This window comes from Archocentrus centrarchus, chromosome 12 (genome assembly GCF_007364275.1).
Source record: "Archocentrus centrarchus isolate MPI-CPG fArcCen1 chromosome 12, fArcCen1, whole genome shotgun sequence".
Lineage (NCBI taxonomy): Eukaryota > Metazoa > Chordata > Actinopteri > Cichliformes > Cichlidae > Archocentrus > Archocentrus centrarchus.
In genome coordinates, this window is record NC_044357.1 from 21,147,939 (window position 1) to 21,165,956 (window position 18,018).

Genomic DNA, 18,018 nt, shown 5'->3' on the forward strand with positions numbered 1-18,018 from the left:
TTATCCAGGTAACAAGTGAGATTAAAAATGTATTTTTTCAACAAAGAGCTGACCAAGACAGCAATAGAAATTGCAACAAATACAAAATAACGGGTCTATAAAGATATTTTAAGTGGCCAGAAATGACTGGATTGATCATAATGTAGAACCCAGAGTAGGTACAGTAATGCAGAGAAATCAGGATACTTGTAAAACAGCTAATATCTTTATTTTTTTAACTCCTTCATAACTCATGCTACATAAACAAGGATAGCAGGTATAAAAAACACATGACACCAGGACACAAATTTCCCACTTTAATTTTCTTGTCCCTGAAGATGACTTTTCATCTGGTCTGGTTTCTGATTCCTGTCCATGTGCACTCCCCTCTTTTAAGGGGCAGGATGTTCTTACTCAGAGGTTGGAGTGATTTATTGATATTAATCTTAATATGTTATTGTTTCAACATGTGATATTAAATATCACAAAAGAAAAAACTTGGTTGAGATATTCATTTTTTAAATGTATTTATTTATTTTAAATAAAAAGTCAGGTACTTGGTTAGATTTAGATACTGAAAACTACTCAGATCCAACATGTATGCTGTATGCTGGATGGTAAGTCTGACCTTTTATTTCATCAACCTTGTTTTAAGTTCAGTTAACTCAGTTGCTGTGATGTATATTATAGATGGCTCACTGTTTCTTGGACTCTTTGGCCCAGTTTCCCATACAGGGATTATGTCTAGTCCTGGACTAAATATTTTTTCCTATTGTGGTCTTCATTGACTTTTTCCTTTTAGCCTAGGACCATGCTTAATCCATGAACAGGAAACCGGCCGTTTAAGTTTAATAAGGTTTCCATTCAGATTGCTTGTATTTCCTCCTCAGTGCCCGGGTGTGTCAGGGAGCCTGGAGAGCAAGCATCCAGTCGGTCAGGACAAACACAGGGACGAGGGACCTGAGGAAGTATGGTCGCATTGTGAGAAAGGCCTAAAAAAAGGGGGATAAGTTGGACACATAAGGACACTTACTGAAGAGCAGAGACTTCTGAGTGTGAACTGGTCTGCAAGCCTGATCCAGGTCTTCTCGCCTTTAATTTCACTGAACATCTGGGCATTTCAAACACGTATTACTGTGGATATTTCTGTGAAAGCAGTTGGCAGCTTTACTTAAAAAAAAAAAGTCTTTCTAATGCAAGTCAAGAAGCAAACAGCCAAACTGCTCATTTTCTTTTCTTTTTCTTCTTTCAAAAAAGGTCAGAACATAAAGTATTACATACGTTTTCTCTTTCATCTGTTTGTATTGGAGCTGTACCCTTACAAAATGCTTTGAGCACTTTTTTATGTTATTCTTATACGTTTAAGTCTGACTTTTAAGGAGCATCAGCCATTTGCTTTATTTGCATTGTCTAAGATTAACCATGTAAATATGCATTTTTTCCCAGTTTGCTGAAGCATGTCTCTTAGTACTGTCAAATATCAAATGAAGGCTAAGAAGCCAAAAAAAAAAAGTAACATATGAATTTATTTGTGATGCTAAAGGCTGTGCAAAAATGAAATTTCCTTAAAGGAATGGATTGTATTTTTCAGGTTAAGGTCTGGGAACTCACTGTAAAATTATTAGTAGCTTGGTTACAGCTCTCTGAAACACAAGGCCACTTAAGGCCATTTAACAGGCTGGAAAGAAAGCTGAGCCAATCAGAGCTTCGTTTGTGACAGTGGTTTTCAGACATTTTGTGCCCAAGGCTAAATTTTCAAGACAAACCTATGCTAACCTTCATTTTTCATGTCATCAGCTATCTTTGGATGATGTTGTTGCCTGGTCAGGCGCTTTTGCACAGTTCAACAAGCAGTCAGATGGGATATTTGACTTCTAAGTGCCTCTTGCATGGCAGCATGTTAGCATTAACCACCTTCTCCCAACAGATGAGAGTATCAGTGCTGTAAATTTATAAGTTATATAATAAGTTTTTGTGCAGTTGTAAACTGCAATAAAAAATTACAGATGTCACAACATCTAAAGGCACACCTGGGCTTCCCTTAAGTGTGCCTCGGCACACCATTTGCAAACCGCTGGTTCAACGGGGTAAAGACTTAAAGCCAGGAACTGTCTCAAAACAGCAGCTACAAGCTTCTTTTCTTTGCATTGATTAATTGCTCCAAGCAGCTTACAGTACATAACAGAAAGATTAATATTGGACTGCATAACGAAGAGAAATCAAAGTGGAATCATTATTATTGGTTTCGATCTTAACTAGGAATCAGAGACTTGGTGTCAAAGGTCACTTTCAAAGAACATTTTTAGTCATGAGACATAACTCAGAAAAGAAATGGATGTAACTGTTTGCCATTCAGTGTTCTGTTACACATTAATTCTGCTGTAAACCCTCACTTTAACCCATGTCATATTAAGGAAATACAGAGGCAGTGAATATAGGTGCTAAATAATTTAAGAAACTGGAGAACCCTGTTGTTATGTTCCTATTATATGCCAATCCTTCCAATCTGGAAATACATGACCCTAGTAACATCAGAAACTCTCCATTTAAACTACAACTTGGTTATTTGGTGGAGGTGGTAAATCTAGCAATAAGTGTTGATGAAGTGTTGATGAAGACATCAAAGTACTTTTAAGTTCATTCAAGGGTGGCCAAACATTTCAGATGCGTATGCTGCCATGCACTGTGTGTCAAATACAAAAAAAATTGTGTGTTACCTGGGAGGCAGTCAAAGCAGCTGCTTGTTAAGGAGCACACGTCCACTGTGGATAGCAGACTGTTTAACCCAGGCTGCTTTAATCTCAAACCAAAGTGCTGGATAAATTAAGATAATGATTCAAGATTTCACTTTCAGACAGTAATGTCAGTTTGACTGTGGCACCAGGGTAGATTGTTTTCACTTAAGTCCTAAATGGTTAATGATAATTCAGCCTGGAACAAAGCGGTGGCCCAAGCCACCAATTTTCATTGTTTAATTTTATAAATATAATCACAAAACAGCCAATAAGGATTTAGTTAATGTCCTTTGTTGAAATTGATGTAATTATTTCAATGAAGGTGTAATACGTACCCCAGTGTAATAAGGACTTATTCATAATGTTGTGTTACAGCTACAGTAACTCCCTGCTTTGTGTAACATTCCAGAAAGTGGACACATTTGAGCCTAATGTAGGTTACTATTGGCACTTATGGCTAATTTACAGATGTTTCGTGATATGGCCAGAATTCACGAGGTGGGGTTGACATAGATTATGGCAAATGTCAGGTCCATACAAAGTGGCTGGGCTCTAGAAGGCGGTCGGACCCTGAGTCAATGCCGCCAGTCAAACTTGGTCCATAGTAAACTGTAGATGTGGGCCACATTTTTTTTCTTATTTCTTTTTTCTTTAATAACCTATGCTGTCTGGCAGCTTTGCGATCAGAATCATGATCTGTATGCAGTGTTGTGCCACACACATTCCCCTTTCCAAGATGAGCTCTACAAATTCTCCATAGGCTCCTCTCGTTAGTGTTTTTCTTTTTTTTTCCCGTTTATTTGTTGATTCATTTTTATTCAGAGCTGACAGGAAGAAAAAAAAAAGACAACGAAACTAAACAAACATCATAAATGGTTACACAAACCAACAATCTTGCATGTGTGTGTGTGTGTGTGTGTGTGTGTGTGTGTGTGTGTGTGTGTGTCGGAATGTTAATGAGGCAACACCACACCCCAGGTGTGACCCACATTTGAGCCAAATATTCGTTCCAACGTGGGATGGTATGGCTGCCGATGTAAGACAACAACAGCAGACTTAATGAAAATCTGACACATTTTCTTACTAAAAGGCAATGCTATGTAACAGAAACTAAGTGTTATTTGATTACTGTGTAAAGATCACTTATGAAATTCCCTTAATTTTCCCATAAATCATGTGCGCAAAAGACCAAAATGGCAATAACTGCCTGTGAATGCCTGTCACTTTAACGGGAGGGTGTAATTTGTGGGGGTGTCTCTGGTTTTTAAAGGGTTGGTACTTTAAAGAGCAAAATTATGCAAAAGAATGCTGTGCATCAAGTTTATATTTTCATGCGACTGTGAGCCGCAACTTTCCTTTTTGCAGGTTCCGAGTACCAGCCCAAGCTGCCAGTAATTACAGTAGAACAATGTTATTAAAAGCAAGGGACTGGCTGTCCTTTACAGGTGTCTATCATCATTATTTTTATGATACTGACTGAGCAGTTATTCTAGTTTGATTGGTTTTGTGTTGTGCACAAGTGAGTACTGAACAATAACAAGAGATCATAATGTTCTGAGCTTCGTGATGCTCAGTTTTAATTCATTCTCGATGCAAATCTTATTAAAGACTCAGCTAAAGTGTTTTACATATATGATTGATGAAGGGTTTCGGGGTTGTTTAGAGCCAAAGACAGTCATGACCTGAGGCATCAAGCTATATTTTTGTATATACGTCATCGCATTTTTCAGAATCCTGAGGGAATTTCTTCGGACATTCTTCAATAATTTATTAAAACATCACATAAATAATAAAATTATGTTTTATATCCAAAAAGATAAAAAGGTCAAAGATCGAATCCATCTTGTTCAGAAGAATAAAAACACTGGTTGTAAAACTTTTTTTCTCTTGCATGAAACCCTCCACCCAGTCTGCAGCCAAGGGAATAAACTAAAAGTGCCGCCAGCAGGTTATGTTCTGACTTTCGGTTTAAAATCGACCGGAAGCGCCACGTTTTCACTGAGCCTTTCATTCACAGCATTTTTAAAGCATTTGGATTATCTGCTGGATTACACGTCTCTTTTATCAGTGTGTATACGTCTAATGTTGAAATGTATCCAGTTTAAAGTTTCAGAGCTCAAGTGTGCAGGCATCACCTTAGAAATAAGCAGCAGCGCAGAGGGTGCGCTCAGCTCTGTGCGCCTAATTGCTGCACCATCAATCTCTTGTCGCTTTTACAACAGTGCTGAATTTTATTGCCATATTTTTATGTTCTTTATAGATTTTTTTTAGATACAGATTTTTAATCACATCTCTGGAGAAGGTGGCACTTCAGAAAAGACATTACTCATGAAACGCCCCTTTTAGATTGGTTAGATGCAGAGGTGGAAAGTAAAAAATTACAAATACTTTGTTACTGTACTTAAGAAGATTTTTCAGGTATCTGTACTTTACTTGAGTAATTGTTTTTCTATTTTTTTACTTTTACTCCTTATATTTTTACACAAGTATCTGTAATTTCTACTTCTTAAATTTTCAAAACAGACTCGTTTTGAACGTTTCTAAATGCTCAACAAATATCAGCAAACACACAAAGTGTGTGCAGTTTGTCACACAGTGTGTGTCAGCTAAAAAGAGCAGCTGCTGTATTTCTATGGAAAGAAAAGAGAGAGGGAGAGAAGTTCATTTAGAGATGTAAGAAAGAGGCCAGGAGAGGAAGAAGAGAGGCTAGATTTAAAGGGAAGGACTGCAAAACAAACGGAGGTATACTAATTTTGTGTAATTCAAAGATTGTGTGAAAATGCTCTGCAGTTTAGTGCGTTAAAATCAGGTCAGTTTGCTGTACTGTATTTACAGTAAAGCTCTGTGTTGGACTGGTGCACACAGGCTGTGTTCATGGCCAGAGTTACAGGTTACATCAGTGCAGCAGAGATGAATTTGAATCAAAGCTGCTGATGCTTAGACTCAATTGCTGAATTCAACATTTATGCAACCTGCTACTTTTAATTTCTAACTCCGAGTATATTTCAGAGCCTGTACTTTTTTTACTTTTACTTAAGTAAAGAAGTTGAACCAGTACTTCAATTTTTACCAAATTATTTTTTTAACACAAGTACTTCTACTTAAGAACAGCATGTGTACACTTTTGCCACCTCTGGTTAAATGCTGCCAAGACCATCCCTTCATGTGATGGCGCAGGGGAAACTCTGAGTTAACTTAGTGCGTTAATAATCAGCTTTGCCTGACTGCTTATCCTTATGGCCACTGTTAGGGTAAGTGAATTCAGATAACAGAAAGATGCCCTGGGTATGTTGCACTCGCTTCGTAGTATGGCCCAGTTCTCAGGCTGACCTTGAGTTTGGAGTTAAATGCAAACAGAAATCTGGGGAGATGTTCGCAGCGATGATGTAAACATGCTGATGTTTGTGCAGAGAATACGGGAATATCTTTAGTTCTTCACGTGTCTGCCAAGAAACTATAACTGATGTAGGCACTGCAGCATTCACTTTCTAAGCACCGGGAATGTCCAAACAGACATTCAGGGTAATTAATCTAATTTATTTATTTTTGCTATATTTCACAACTGACTCACAGACTATCACTGCCATCCCTAGAGCTCCATTTCTGGCAAGCTAAAATTACATTTAAGTTAAGTGAGGTAATACAAATAGGAAGCAAAACTAGCAAGTTGAGAACTGGGTGCAAGAAAAAAAGTCCCCATTTCTTATCACTTAAGTCACTTAAGTCTTTCTGACAATAAAAGCAGAGTTGAACTGACTACAGAAACTCTACCTTTGGTAAAAATGCTGTGCAAAATGTGAGTAGAACATGAAAGTTAAGGTGCTTGTACTGAATCCAGTGTCCAAAGTTATTAAACCTGAGTAAGTAAGTGTGTTTTTGTAGCACGTTAGCAGTGAGCAGGGCGACAGGGGCATTGTTAAGTAGTCCCAGAGCCTGAGAACCTCTTCTTGTGCCTTGAAGTATTGGTTCTGATGGACTCACTGTCTCAACAGTTTATGTCTAGGGTGGGAGAGGTCAGCAGCAATCTTCCTTGCCCGTCTCAGCATCCTGGAGGTGCACATTTCTTGTAGGGAAGGCAGATTGCACCCAGTCACCCTTGCAGCTGAATGGATGACAGCCTGCAGTATACAGTACCTTTGCCTTTGGTAGTGGTGGCAGCGTACCAGATGCTGATGGATGAGGTGAGGATAAAACTGCACCATCACTGACTTTGGCAGGTTGAATTTCTTTCATCTGTCGCAGGAAGTATATCCTCAGCTGTGCCTTCTTGATGAGGGAGCTGATGTTTACCTCACACTTTAGGTCCTGGGAGACGGTTCCCAAGACGTGGAAGGACTCCACTGTCTCCACTGGGCAGGCATGCAGGAAGATGGGATCTGATGGGGTTGGTTTCAACCTGCAGTCCACAATCATCTCCACGGTTTTGGTAGCATTGAGCTCCAGGTTCCTGTCACTGCACCAGGTCACCAGGCTGTCAAGCTCCCTCCAGTAGGCAGACTCATCCACCTGAGATGAGTGTGGTGTCATCTGCAAACTTCAGGAATTTGAATTCCTGAAGACTGGGAATGATTTAAAACCCCCATAACTACACAACTACTTGTTGTGTAGTTATGGGAACCAACTGTTACACATGGTGTCATGTGTAACAGTTGGTTCATTTCTCTGGTATTGTCTGATGTTCATTTCAGTGGTAACAGCTATGAGTAACTCATTTCCAGTTAGGAGTTTATTTCCTCATGACAAAACAATGCTTGGTATAGACTTTCAGAATCAAGAGGGGTAGCACTGATTGTCTATCAATCAGAAATTTGGTGGTTCGATCCCCAGCTACTCTAGTCTGCATGTCATAGTATCCTTGGGCAAGATACTGAACCCTCAGTTGCCCCTGATGCATCGGTGTGAATGGTAGGTGAAAAGTGCTTGAATGAGGCTCGTAATTAGAAAGTACTTTGAGTGCTTAAATAGAGTGGAAAAAGTGCTATAAAAGCGCCAGACCATTTTCCTTTTTTGTATTGGTTTTAGTGTTTTTGTTTTATGATAATAATATGATCGGGTATTTTTAGTTCAAACTATTTTTAGTCCCGTTAAGACAAGAGAGGCCGTTTTTAACTACATACAATACAATACAAACAAAACCCTGCACAGGCACCTGACTCACAGTCATGTCGACCGAATAATCACATACTCAAATACACATACAAATTTGACTGAAATGACAGAGGCATAAAAGACATTCTCTTTATATTTATGTTCACAACTCGACTTATTCTTTGTTTTTTTCTAAAAAGCAGTTTTTATATTTCTGTTTCAGTTAACTGGAACATTTTTTTTCACCTCAGTCCTCTCTATACAAGAATGAATATTAGAGGAATATGTTGCTGTAGTCATCAAATATAAGACAAACCCCACATTTTCAGACCTGATATCCAGAAACATCAATGCTGTCTTACATTCAAGCCAGTAGAGTGATTTGCTTGTTTGGGGCTGGTTGCCCTTGCAGTGTGTTTCCTTGTTTATGCTGTTGGCCTCTCCTGCACCCACATCTTACACACATAAATACACTCACTGATTCTTCTTTTGTTAGAGTTGCTGAATTTCTGTCCCCCTGCCTGATCTCAGGGCAGCTAACCTGGCGGAAACTGAACCCAGGAGCAGCTCCTTCTCACTAATTGTGTTCAGTGATCTGCAAGACCCTCAGCTAAGCAAACTGCAGTCAGTCACTCTCAGCAGATGGCCTTTCCCCAGGTGGGTGTTTGTTTCAATTCCCCATGGGAGTTTACGATTGCCTGAGCTGTACCTGTGCACTATTTTGTTTGGTTGGTTGTATAAGGGTGCATATTTGGATCCTGAAGGTCAATGTGTTGTGCGTGCAGTGTGTACAATACAAACGTAATATGCTTGATTTGTTTCAAAGCTTTGTGCTTTGCAGCCATGCACAAAGAATTTAAATGCCTGATTATGTCAAGAACACGTGTGCAGGTGTCATTAGCAGGCTGGCCGTCGTTCTGGCTAAATACCACAAACTGGTTCAGGCACTCTCAGTCTCAGGACTGACTTTGAAGTTTGACAGCTTACTTCACTTGAAGCCTCCTGTAAAACAGTGAGTTCACGTATTTCTTTGTTTAATGTGTTTAATTTGTATTATTGAAAAATGTGAATGAAATGCAGCTTTGGTTTATAATCTGTTATTGAGTCACGAGAACTAAAAATAAAAAGGATCACTTAACTAAGAGCTAAAGCCTTCTTTTTTCTTTTAATTTCATGTCTAACATTGCCCTGTTAACATCTGAAAGTATAAAGTTTGAATATTTTTAATCACAAATAGTTGTGATTTTTTTTTTTCTGAAAGGTTTTTTTTAATCAAAAGAATATTTAACTTTACAAAAGCAAACATGGGGAAACAGAGAAACATAGTACATAGGGTGTAGTTGGGAAAACTGAAAACTTGTATGTAAATCCTTAAAGTTAAAAAGTGTCTTTTGCATTTTACCAACATAATCATATAAATGAAATTATTTCCCATGTTTTGCTCAAGAAAGTAAAGCTAAATCAGTGAGAGTCCGAATTTTGAGACTAAACATAAAATGTTTAGTCATATATATTTTTTTATAGTAGAATCACAATTGTAAGAAATTAGCAACAAGGGGCAGCGCAGTGGTGCGATAGATATCACCGTTGCCTAACAGCAAGAAGGTTCTGGGTTTGAATCTATCATCTGCTCAGGGCCTTTCTGTGTGGAGCTTGTGCGTTCTCCCCATGTCTACGTGGGTTCTCTCTGGGTACTGTGGCAGTCCAAAGACATGCAGTTAGAGGGGTTGGGTTAATTGGTGTTTGTTAAATTGCCATAGGTGTGAATGTGAGTCTGAATGGTTGCCCTTCTCAGAAATCTGTCCAGGGTGTACCCTGCCTCTCATCCTATGCAGCTAAGATAGATTCCAGCCCCCTGTGATCCTGAATTAGATGAGCAGAAGACGATGGATGGATGCAAACACTATAGCTTCACTAAATATCAGTACAAAGAGTTACAATATGGCAATGTGCATTACTGATTTCAATGCATTACTTTCGCATACATTTCTTTTTCCTTTTAATTTGAACGTGGAAATTAGAGGTTATATAGACATAGCCTGTAATTATAATAATCTGCCTCTCTAATTGAAGGGGAACATGACGTCGATGTCATGCAGCTCTCGTCTCAGCAAGGCCGTGCGGGAGCAGTACATGAGCCTGCCTCAGGGATCAAAATGCCAGGTCACCTACATCTGGATTGATGGCACCGGAGAAGGGCTTCGCAACAAGACGAGGACTCTGGATGCAGAACCAACAAGCATAAAAGGTGAATGGCATCTTTTGATGAGCTCTAGCTTTAAGGGGTGAGAAGCAGTTAGTATAAAACCTGATATTTAATTAGCTTTATAATGTAGGGTAATGTTTCTACCCTTTCACTTTGTGGCTGCAAAGGTCTTAAATATTTCACACCAAAATAATGTAAACTTGTACAGAAAGATCAGGTGACCTGGAGTTGTGCTGCTATAGGCTCAGACTGCTGAGGGATTTCCCATGGCACACTGGTGACTTCTCTTCTACCCCCACTATTGCATGTTATTAACTTGTGTATTTTCTGGGCTGCAGATTGTGTTCTGTACTGTCTGTTGCTTGGGGCGTCTCTATCATGGTCTCCTTTCACTTTAACCCCAGCCAGTTGTCCCCCCCTGAACCTGGTTCTGCCTGATATCTCTTAAAGGGTGAGGTTTTTCCTCAACAGTGCCAAGTGCTTCCTAATGAGGGCATCATCTAACCATCGGAGTTCTTCCTCTGACATTTTAGGGCCTCGGCTTAATGAATGAAGGGCCTTGAGACGCCTGTTGTTGTGAACTGGTGGCTGGTTCACGGACACAGAAGAGGTTCCTCCTCTGTGTCTCTGTGTCAGGAGACAAATGAAGTTCAAAATATCAAAAGCTGTTTTATTTCTTAACTTTGAGTAACCAAATGATTCAAACTAAAATGACACTTTTACATTGGTTTTCCTTCTTTCCTCCAGTTTTATGAGTAATTGGCTGCAACTGATGAACTGAAGTATATGTTACTGCTGTTCAACATAGTTTAGAGTTACTTGACATATTATAAACAAATCTTTATTCATAAATAAGTATATTAACACATTAAAAAGCTGCTTTTGGCTGTTCCCTTATTCACAAGGGGACACCACATTTGATTTGGCAGAGTTTTTGTGCCTAATGCCCTTCCTGACGCAACCCCAGAGGGATTTGTGATCTGCTTAAATCCATATTGTCTATTCAGAGAACCTTCTGGCATTTTGGGAAATGTGCTTTTCCACTTTATTGCTGAGTTAGATGAGAAGGCTTTCACATTCACACTGTTGATTTGAGGCTGCCACTCAAGACTTTGCTCAGAACAAGAAATTATAAGCAGGAAAAACATCTAATCCAGCCAGTACCTTGAGAGCTTGTATAAGCTGGGTCTAATAAACTCATTTATAATGCATCAGCTGAAGCCTGGTGTTTTGGTTGTATGTATCCACTAGCACTACACTTGTAGAGCAACCTGCATGGTATCTGAGGCATTACATTAAGAGATTAAGAGTTTGTACATGTTATAGCATTATTATTAAATTTTTTTTCTTTTGCCTTGGGAAGTTAATGTGCTCAGCTTTCCATTTCTCTTCTACTGGTCATTCTTGTCTTTCCTGTCTCTGCGCCACCAGGGCACTGCGGCATGTTTTATTGCAATTATAGTTTCTCTTTCCATTGTGCTGCGTTTCTACTTTTAGCAACTGGGTGAGCTCTCACCAGGTGCGCAATGTGGATGGGAATGTTTCCCATCTTGTTTCTTTTCTTTTTTTTTTTTTTTAAAGTAGACCGTCAAGAATTTCTGACGTCTATTCAGTGGTGGTTTGAGTGATCTGATGAGTAATCTGAATTTTTAGATATACCTGAGTGGAACTTTGATGGCTCAAGCACCTACCAGGCCGAAGGCTCCAACAGTGACATGTACCTCATCCCGGTCCGCATGTTTAGGGATCCGTTCACCCTCGACCCCAACAAACTGGTTCTCTGCGAGGTCCTGAAATACAACCATTTACCTGCTGGTACACTTTTCCACGTTTTTGTCCATGCTTTTTCTGTTGAGCTCACTGAAGATCACAACAAATAAGACTATGCTAACTTTTATTTTAGAAACTAACCACAGAGCCAGCTGCAACAAAGTGATGGAGAAGGTCAAAGAGCACTGTCTGTGGTTTGGGATGGAGCAGGAGTACACGCTTTTAGGGACAGACAAACATCCATTTAGTTGGCCTCCAAATGGATTCCCAGCACCCCAAGGTGAACAAGCTGTAATTTATCTCTTTTTTTATACAGTTTAACAAATACACAAGTGATAAACCAATAAAATTTGGGTTTCCAGCTTCTGGTAAATCCCTGGCCTGTTATCTAGGCCATATTTATAAACAGTTTCTACACTTAATTATTGGATTCGACTTGACTTGCTAAAAGGCGCTACATTCCAGACAGGGCAGGGTAAAAAGAAGCAATATCCAACTAACTACAGAATAACTCATGTGGGTGTCAAATCGAAGAAAGGAACGTAGACTAATGCAGTTTTTAAACCTCTATAAACACAATCACACTCTTGGGGAGCTTCTAAGTCCAGTTGGATTCTCTGAGCACCCCACTTCTTATAGAATTTTTGTTTTCTTTACTTCGTGATGCCAATATTTGACCAAAAGGCGCTGAGAAGTTAAGATCACAGGGCTGACAATAGCGCCATAACAATGATAAATTTTACAATTACCTGAAAAATGAGCATCATATCATGAGTTGGTGAGAGAGAGAAAAACAGGTTGGAAATCTACATAAAAAGCTGTCATGTAATTTAATGAAACACATTTTTTTTTTAATAGGCTGGGAATGCAAATGTTTTCAATCACTGTAAACTTTTCACACAGTATATCTTGACATTGCCAGAAATATGTAAGTTTTCCAGAGGTTCTCATTTTTGTCATCATCTGTTTGCCTTTAAGGCCCTTACTACTGTGGGGTGGGGGCCAACTGTGCTTACGGAAGGGACATTGTGGAGTGCCACTACAAGGCCTGCCTCTATGCTGGGATCAAAATCTACGGCACCAATGCTGAAGTTATGCCATCTCAGGTAATACACAGTGGAAGGAAACAGCATTCACTTTGACATCTATTTACACATATTGTTGGTAACACTCTTTCCCTCTGTGCTTCTAGCATTTCTGTTTTGGATTTTTGTTTTGCATTTCTGGCTGGTGCCCTTGTTTCACAAAAGTTCAATTTCTTTTGTTCGCTTTGACGAGATAAGTTTGCGACATGACACATTATCTTGCTGGAAGCAGCCATCAGTAGACGGTACCTCCCCAGCTTACAATGCATACCCTGACTTTCTTTGACATACGTGAATGGTTCAGTGATGCCACGCAACAGTGAAGAGAGTGTCAGTCCTCCACAATTATTTTCTAAAACTTAACAAACTAGTTTGATACTGACAGCGAAGCAGATAGCAAAAAAGAAAGCACTGCTGTCCGCCTACTTGAATGCGCTTTAAAGCCAATTTTATAAAATTAGCTACAACTTTAATTACAGCCCATTAACCGTCTGAATAATGTAGATGCACTCTACAGTAGTTAATAACCATTTGCAAAGATTTATAGACATCTGCTGCAACTTATGTACAGTAAGTAATTATCAACTTATCGTTTATTAACAGTGTTTATTATAAAGTGTTACCCTTTTGTTTTTTCTGTTTTTATTGTGTTCCTAACCTCGAGCATTTCCCTCTGTTCTCTCCATCGTTTTTGTCCTCTGGCTTCAGTGGGAGTTCCAGGTGGGTCCCTGCGAGGGTATTGAGATGGGTGACCATTTGTGGGTTGCACGTTTCCTGTTGCATCGCATCTGTGAAGATTTTGGGATTTTAGCAACAATGGACCCCAAACCGCTGAAGGGCTGGAACGGAGCTGGTTGCCACACAAATGTCAGCACCAAGCAGATGAGGGAAGAAGGAGGACTGCAGTAAGTAAAGATTTGCTATAAAGCCTGTAATAACTTAAAAAATACACACATACATAAGCATTTAATTTTATTAGACAAAGAAATGCTAGTTGAAAATAGGTCTTATATGTTTTTAAATTATTATTAATTTAATTTAAAATTTCTTTAAAATGCAATATTATATAAACTCACCAGATACTTAATTAGGTACAATGTGCCCATTTCATTAGCCTTCAGGAATAGTTCTCCAGGCTTCTTGAAGGAGATTCAAAGCTCTCCTTTGGATTCTGGTTGCCTTTAAAATCTGATGGTACTTTTCTGCATTCATAATTCCACCTAACACCAATGCAGCCCCAAATTATGACTGAGCCTCCACCATGTTTTACAGACGGTTGTAGAGGCTCACTGTCTTCCTCTCCAACATACATATTGACAATGATTTGAACCAAAATTTCAAGGCTGTATTCATCACTCCGTAAGATCCATAAGACCTGTTGCCTTTAATTTACAGTCCAGTTCTTGTGTAATTTGGCATGCTTCAGCTTTTTCCCTTCCTTAAGAATGGCTTCTTGGCAGCCACCCTTCCACTGAGACCATCTATAATGAACCCTGAGCAAAGCACTGGTTCAACAGAAGGATGAGACGCATACTTCAGGTCCTGTGTCAGGTCTTTGCTGGATTTTTGTCCTATTTATTACTTTCAGATACTGTACTTTTGTCTTTCATTTGTCCAGTTACTTAAAATCTGCGCACTATGTCAAGATATGGTTGTTTTTTCAGCTTTGACAGCTATCAAACTGTGTTAAGCAGCTTAAACAATAAAATCATTCCCCTGAAAATGGTCGGGTGCAAGAACAAGACTGAAAATCAGGAAGGCCGGAGAACTACTGCTCAAGACCACTTTAAAAAAATACAATGAAGTCTGGCTTCCTGAAAGCAAAACATGAAGAAAAAGTGTGTGTGGCTCTAGACCAGAGGTGCCCACACTTTTTCAGCTCGCGAGCTACAAGCAAAGCTAGCATGGTTAAATGCGTGTGTGTAGGGTGGTAACGAAACGGATGGATGACAGTTCATCAATCATCTTCTACTTCTTTTAATGCCGTGCAATCTACATTTTCCCCCCAACTCCACTGGGGGTTCTGTGCGATCTACCTGCACGCCTCTTGCTATCGACCAGTAGAGCACGATCGATGTATTGGGCACGGCTGCTCTAGACTCTTGCACAGCACTCTTTATACTAACTAATCATGATTATGTGCATAATCACTCTCAAAGGCTCATTATGTTGAAGGAACAAGCTGGACTGGAGAAAAAAATGGTGAAAGCCAGCCAGTGTCCAAAGAAAATTTAGGAAAATTAAAAAATAGTGGACATAGTGAAGCTTTTGGCCATTTTGTAGTCAGAGATTACTTATGCTGCCTTGTAATCCACAATGTTTCATTAAGCAGCCATGATAGTCTTAATCATTAGTAATCACACATGAACTGCCTACTTATTGATGATCAACATATTGCCAGATGAAGTAGCTTCTAAAGACAGGAAACCTCTTTCTTTGATGGCAGGTACATCGAGCAGGCCATCGAGAAACTGAGCAAAAGGCACGCTGAGCACATTCATGTGTACGACCCTCATGATGGCCAGGACAACATCAGGCGTCTCACAGGTCGCTATGAAACCTCCAGCATCCATGAATTCTCTGCCGGCGTGGCCAACCGGGGCTCCAGCATCCGCATCCCTCGTCAGGTGGGGCAAGAGAAGAAAGGCTACTTTGAGGACCGCCGCCCTGCAGCGAACTGTGACCCGTATGCAGTGACGGAAGCCATCGCCAGAACTTGCCTATTGGAAGAAAGAGAAGGAAAAAGAGAAGCAGCCAAGTAGAAGAAAAGCGGAGCCTTTTTTAATAATTTATTATAGTAGCAATTTATAAAGCAATGCACACTCATCTGTGAGTAAACTGGACTGGTCTATAGGGATTTAATACTGTACAAGATATAAAATAATATATTATGATGATGCTACATTGAATTAAACCTGTACTCTATGTGTAACTTTAGAGAAAGTCAAATAAAGAAAGAATGGTGTTATGTTTGATCTGTTTATTTCAGAAAGTCTCTTTAAATTTCACTTTTCATTGGTATGACTGTAGTTGTAACGCCCTTATACATTAAGTTTGCCAGTTTGCGCTTCTTGCTCTTGTCGTAGTCGATGATGTCGTGTTTTTACAACTGCACATTCCTGATGCAAGGGCTGCTATCATTATGTGATTTTTTCCCTGAATCATGAGTAGCAAATGTTACAGAGAGAGGTTGGTCCCATCCTGAACTCTCCACAAATAAGGTCCCAGAAGCCTCTATCAATTTTGTTCTGTCAGTGCATTGAGCAAGGCACCGGCCATTTATAGAGATGGGTTTGTTGAGTTCAGCCTCAGTCATGGCATACTGAGGACTGGAATTGACAAATCATACACAGGGAAGAGTTTAATGCCTGGGTAAAGGTGAAATCACAGGCAATGCAAGAACACCCACCCAATGTATCATACAAGGGCAAAAGGATGAAGGGAAACCCATCCATTGTATACTACAACAGTCAGTGAAGCACGTCCACTTGAGTCTAGTGACAGGATGAATAAAGGCTGCTGGCGCTTTGGCTGGAGTTATGCACGTGACGTGTGCACCATGCCCTGCAAAGTCTGCAAGCATCAACACCTCACAGTGCTGCATGACATTCATCAACAGGAGCTCAAGAAAGTCCTGATAGTCATAAAGGTGCATCTGCATAATACTGAGTGCTTATTAGCAACCTTTGCTGTACTAGATAATGGCTGAGCAGACTACTGAAGTTCCTGTAGTAATGAGATATATTTTGAATATTTTAAATCCTGGATTGTGTTTTTCCTGATAATTTTGACTGTATTTCAGCAAACTTTAACCTTCAAGTGACCCCAGTTATCATATTTAACCACAAATTGGACCCAAGGAGCAGATTCAGACAACTGACAGTAGTTTTAAAAGGGTTATTGCAAAAGATCAAGCTTATAGTTAGGGCTAGATCAGGTGACCCCGAACCCTCATTAAGTTATGCTGCACTAGGCCTAGCCTGCTGGGGGAGGGGTTCCCATAATGCACTGTTTCTTTTTATTAACCTTTTTTACTCTGTTTATACTTCACTCTGTATTTAATCATTAGCTATTAATAATCTCTGTCTCTCTTCCACAGCATGTCTTTTGTCCTGTCTCTTTCCCCTCACCCCCACCTGGTCACAGCAGATGACTGCCCCTCCCTGAGCCTGGTTCTGCTGGAGGTTTCTTCCTGTTAAAAGGGAGTTTTTCCTTCCCACTGTCACTAAGTGCTGCTCATAGGGGGTCATTTTGACTGTTGGGGTTTTCTCTGTATTATTGTAGGGTCTTTACTTGCAATACAAAGCACCTTGAGGTAACCATTTGTTGTGATTTGGTGCTATACAAATAAAATTGAATTGAATTGAAGTAGAAAGAGTTACCATAAAACAGGTGAGTGGCACAGGAGGGTGTTTTTGTTACAGGTGCGGGGGCTGGGGGTTTCTGTCAGCTTAATTGACAGCGATGAGTTGGATTAACCTCTTTTTGCATTAAAAACAAAAAACTTGAAAACCATAGTTAAAACATTTCAGAATATCTGGAAACAGAACAGATAGAGCCACTGAACACTAAAGAAACCAACCCTAAAGCTTGGTTGCCTTAGGGTTCAGTCTTCTTACATAACCAGAAAATTATTTATTATTTGTTCCTCGTAGTCAGATTATTTTTTCTTGAAAGAATTTCCTGAAAGCAATATGATGTAATCAACAGGTTTTCCCTGCCTCAGAACAAGCCTTTGGGAGTGATTCTGCACGTGACCAAGTTTGGTTCACATGTACAGTAAGTCTTGAACATCCCTCATTTGTTCATAATTTCCTTCCATGTCATTTATAAACTGGTCCTGAACATTACAACTTTCTGAAGGCCTTTCAAAGGTTTTTCAATTTCAGTCCAGTTCTTCTACCAGACCATTTTCAGAGGAATGTTTTTATTGTTTAAGCTGCTTAACATTGATCTATAAATTCTTCCAACCAATTTTAAATGGTATCTTTAACACTTTGTTCCCAGCAGCCTGTCACTATAAGATGATATTCTTAAGGAAGGGAAACAGGTAGAAAAGGCATTGCACAAGAACTAGACTAAAGATCAGTGGCAACAGGTCTTATTGGATGAGGAATCCAAATTTGAAATTGTTGGTTCAAATAATCAGGAGAGA

At 39.5% G+C, this 18,018-nt stretch overlaps 1 protein-coding gene across 1 annotated transcript; it reads left to right on the plus strand.

Moving 5' to 3' along the window:
- The first annotated feature begins 8,725 nt into the window (after positions 1-8,725).
- LOC115789341 (glutamine synthetase-like) lies at positions 8,726-15,818 on the plus strand. The gene is made up of 7 exons (XM_030742716.1): positions 8,726-8,814; positions 9,876-10,050; positions 11,662-11,823; positions 11,912-12,058; positions 12,757-12,884; positions 13,572-13,768; positions 15,310-15,818. Exons 2-7 carry the CDS (start codon positions 9,882-9,884, stop codon positions 15,623-15,625), a joined length of 1,119 nt encoding a protein of 372 aa, XP_030598576.1. The 5' UTR covers positions 8,726-8,814; positions 9,876-9,881; the 3' UTR covers positions 15,626-15,818.
- The last annotated feature ends 2,200 nt before the right edge of the window (positions 15,819-18,018 follow it).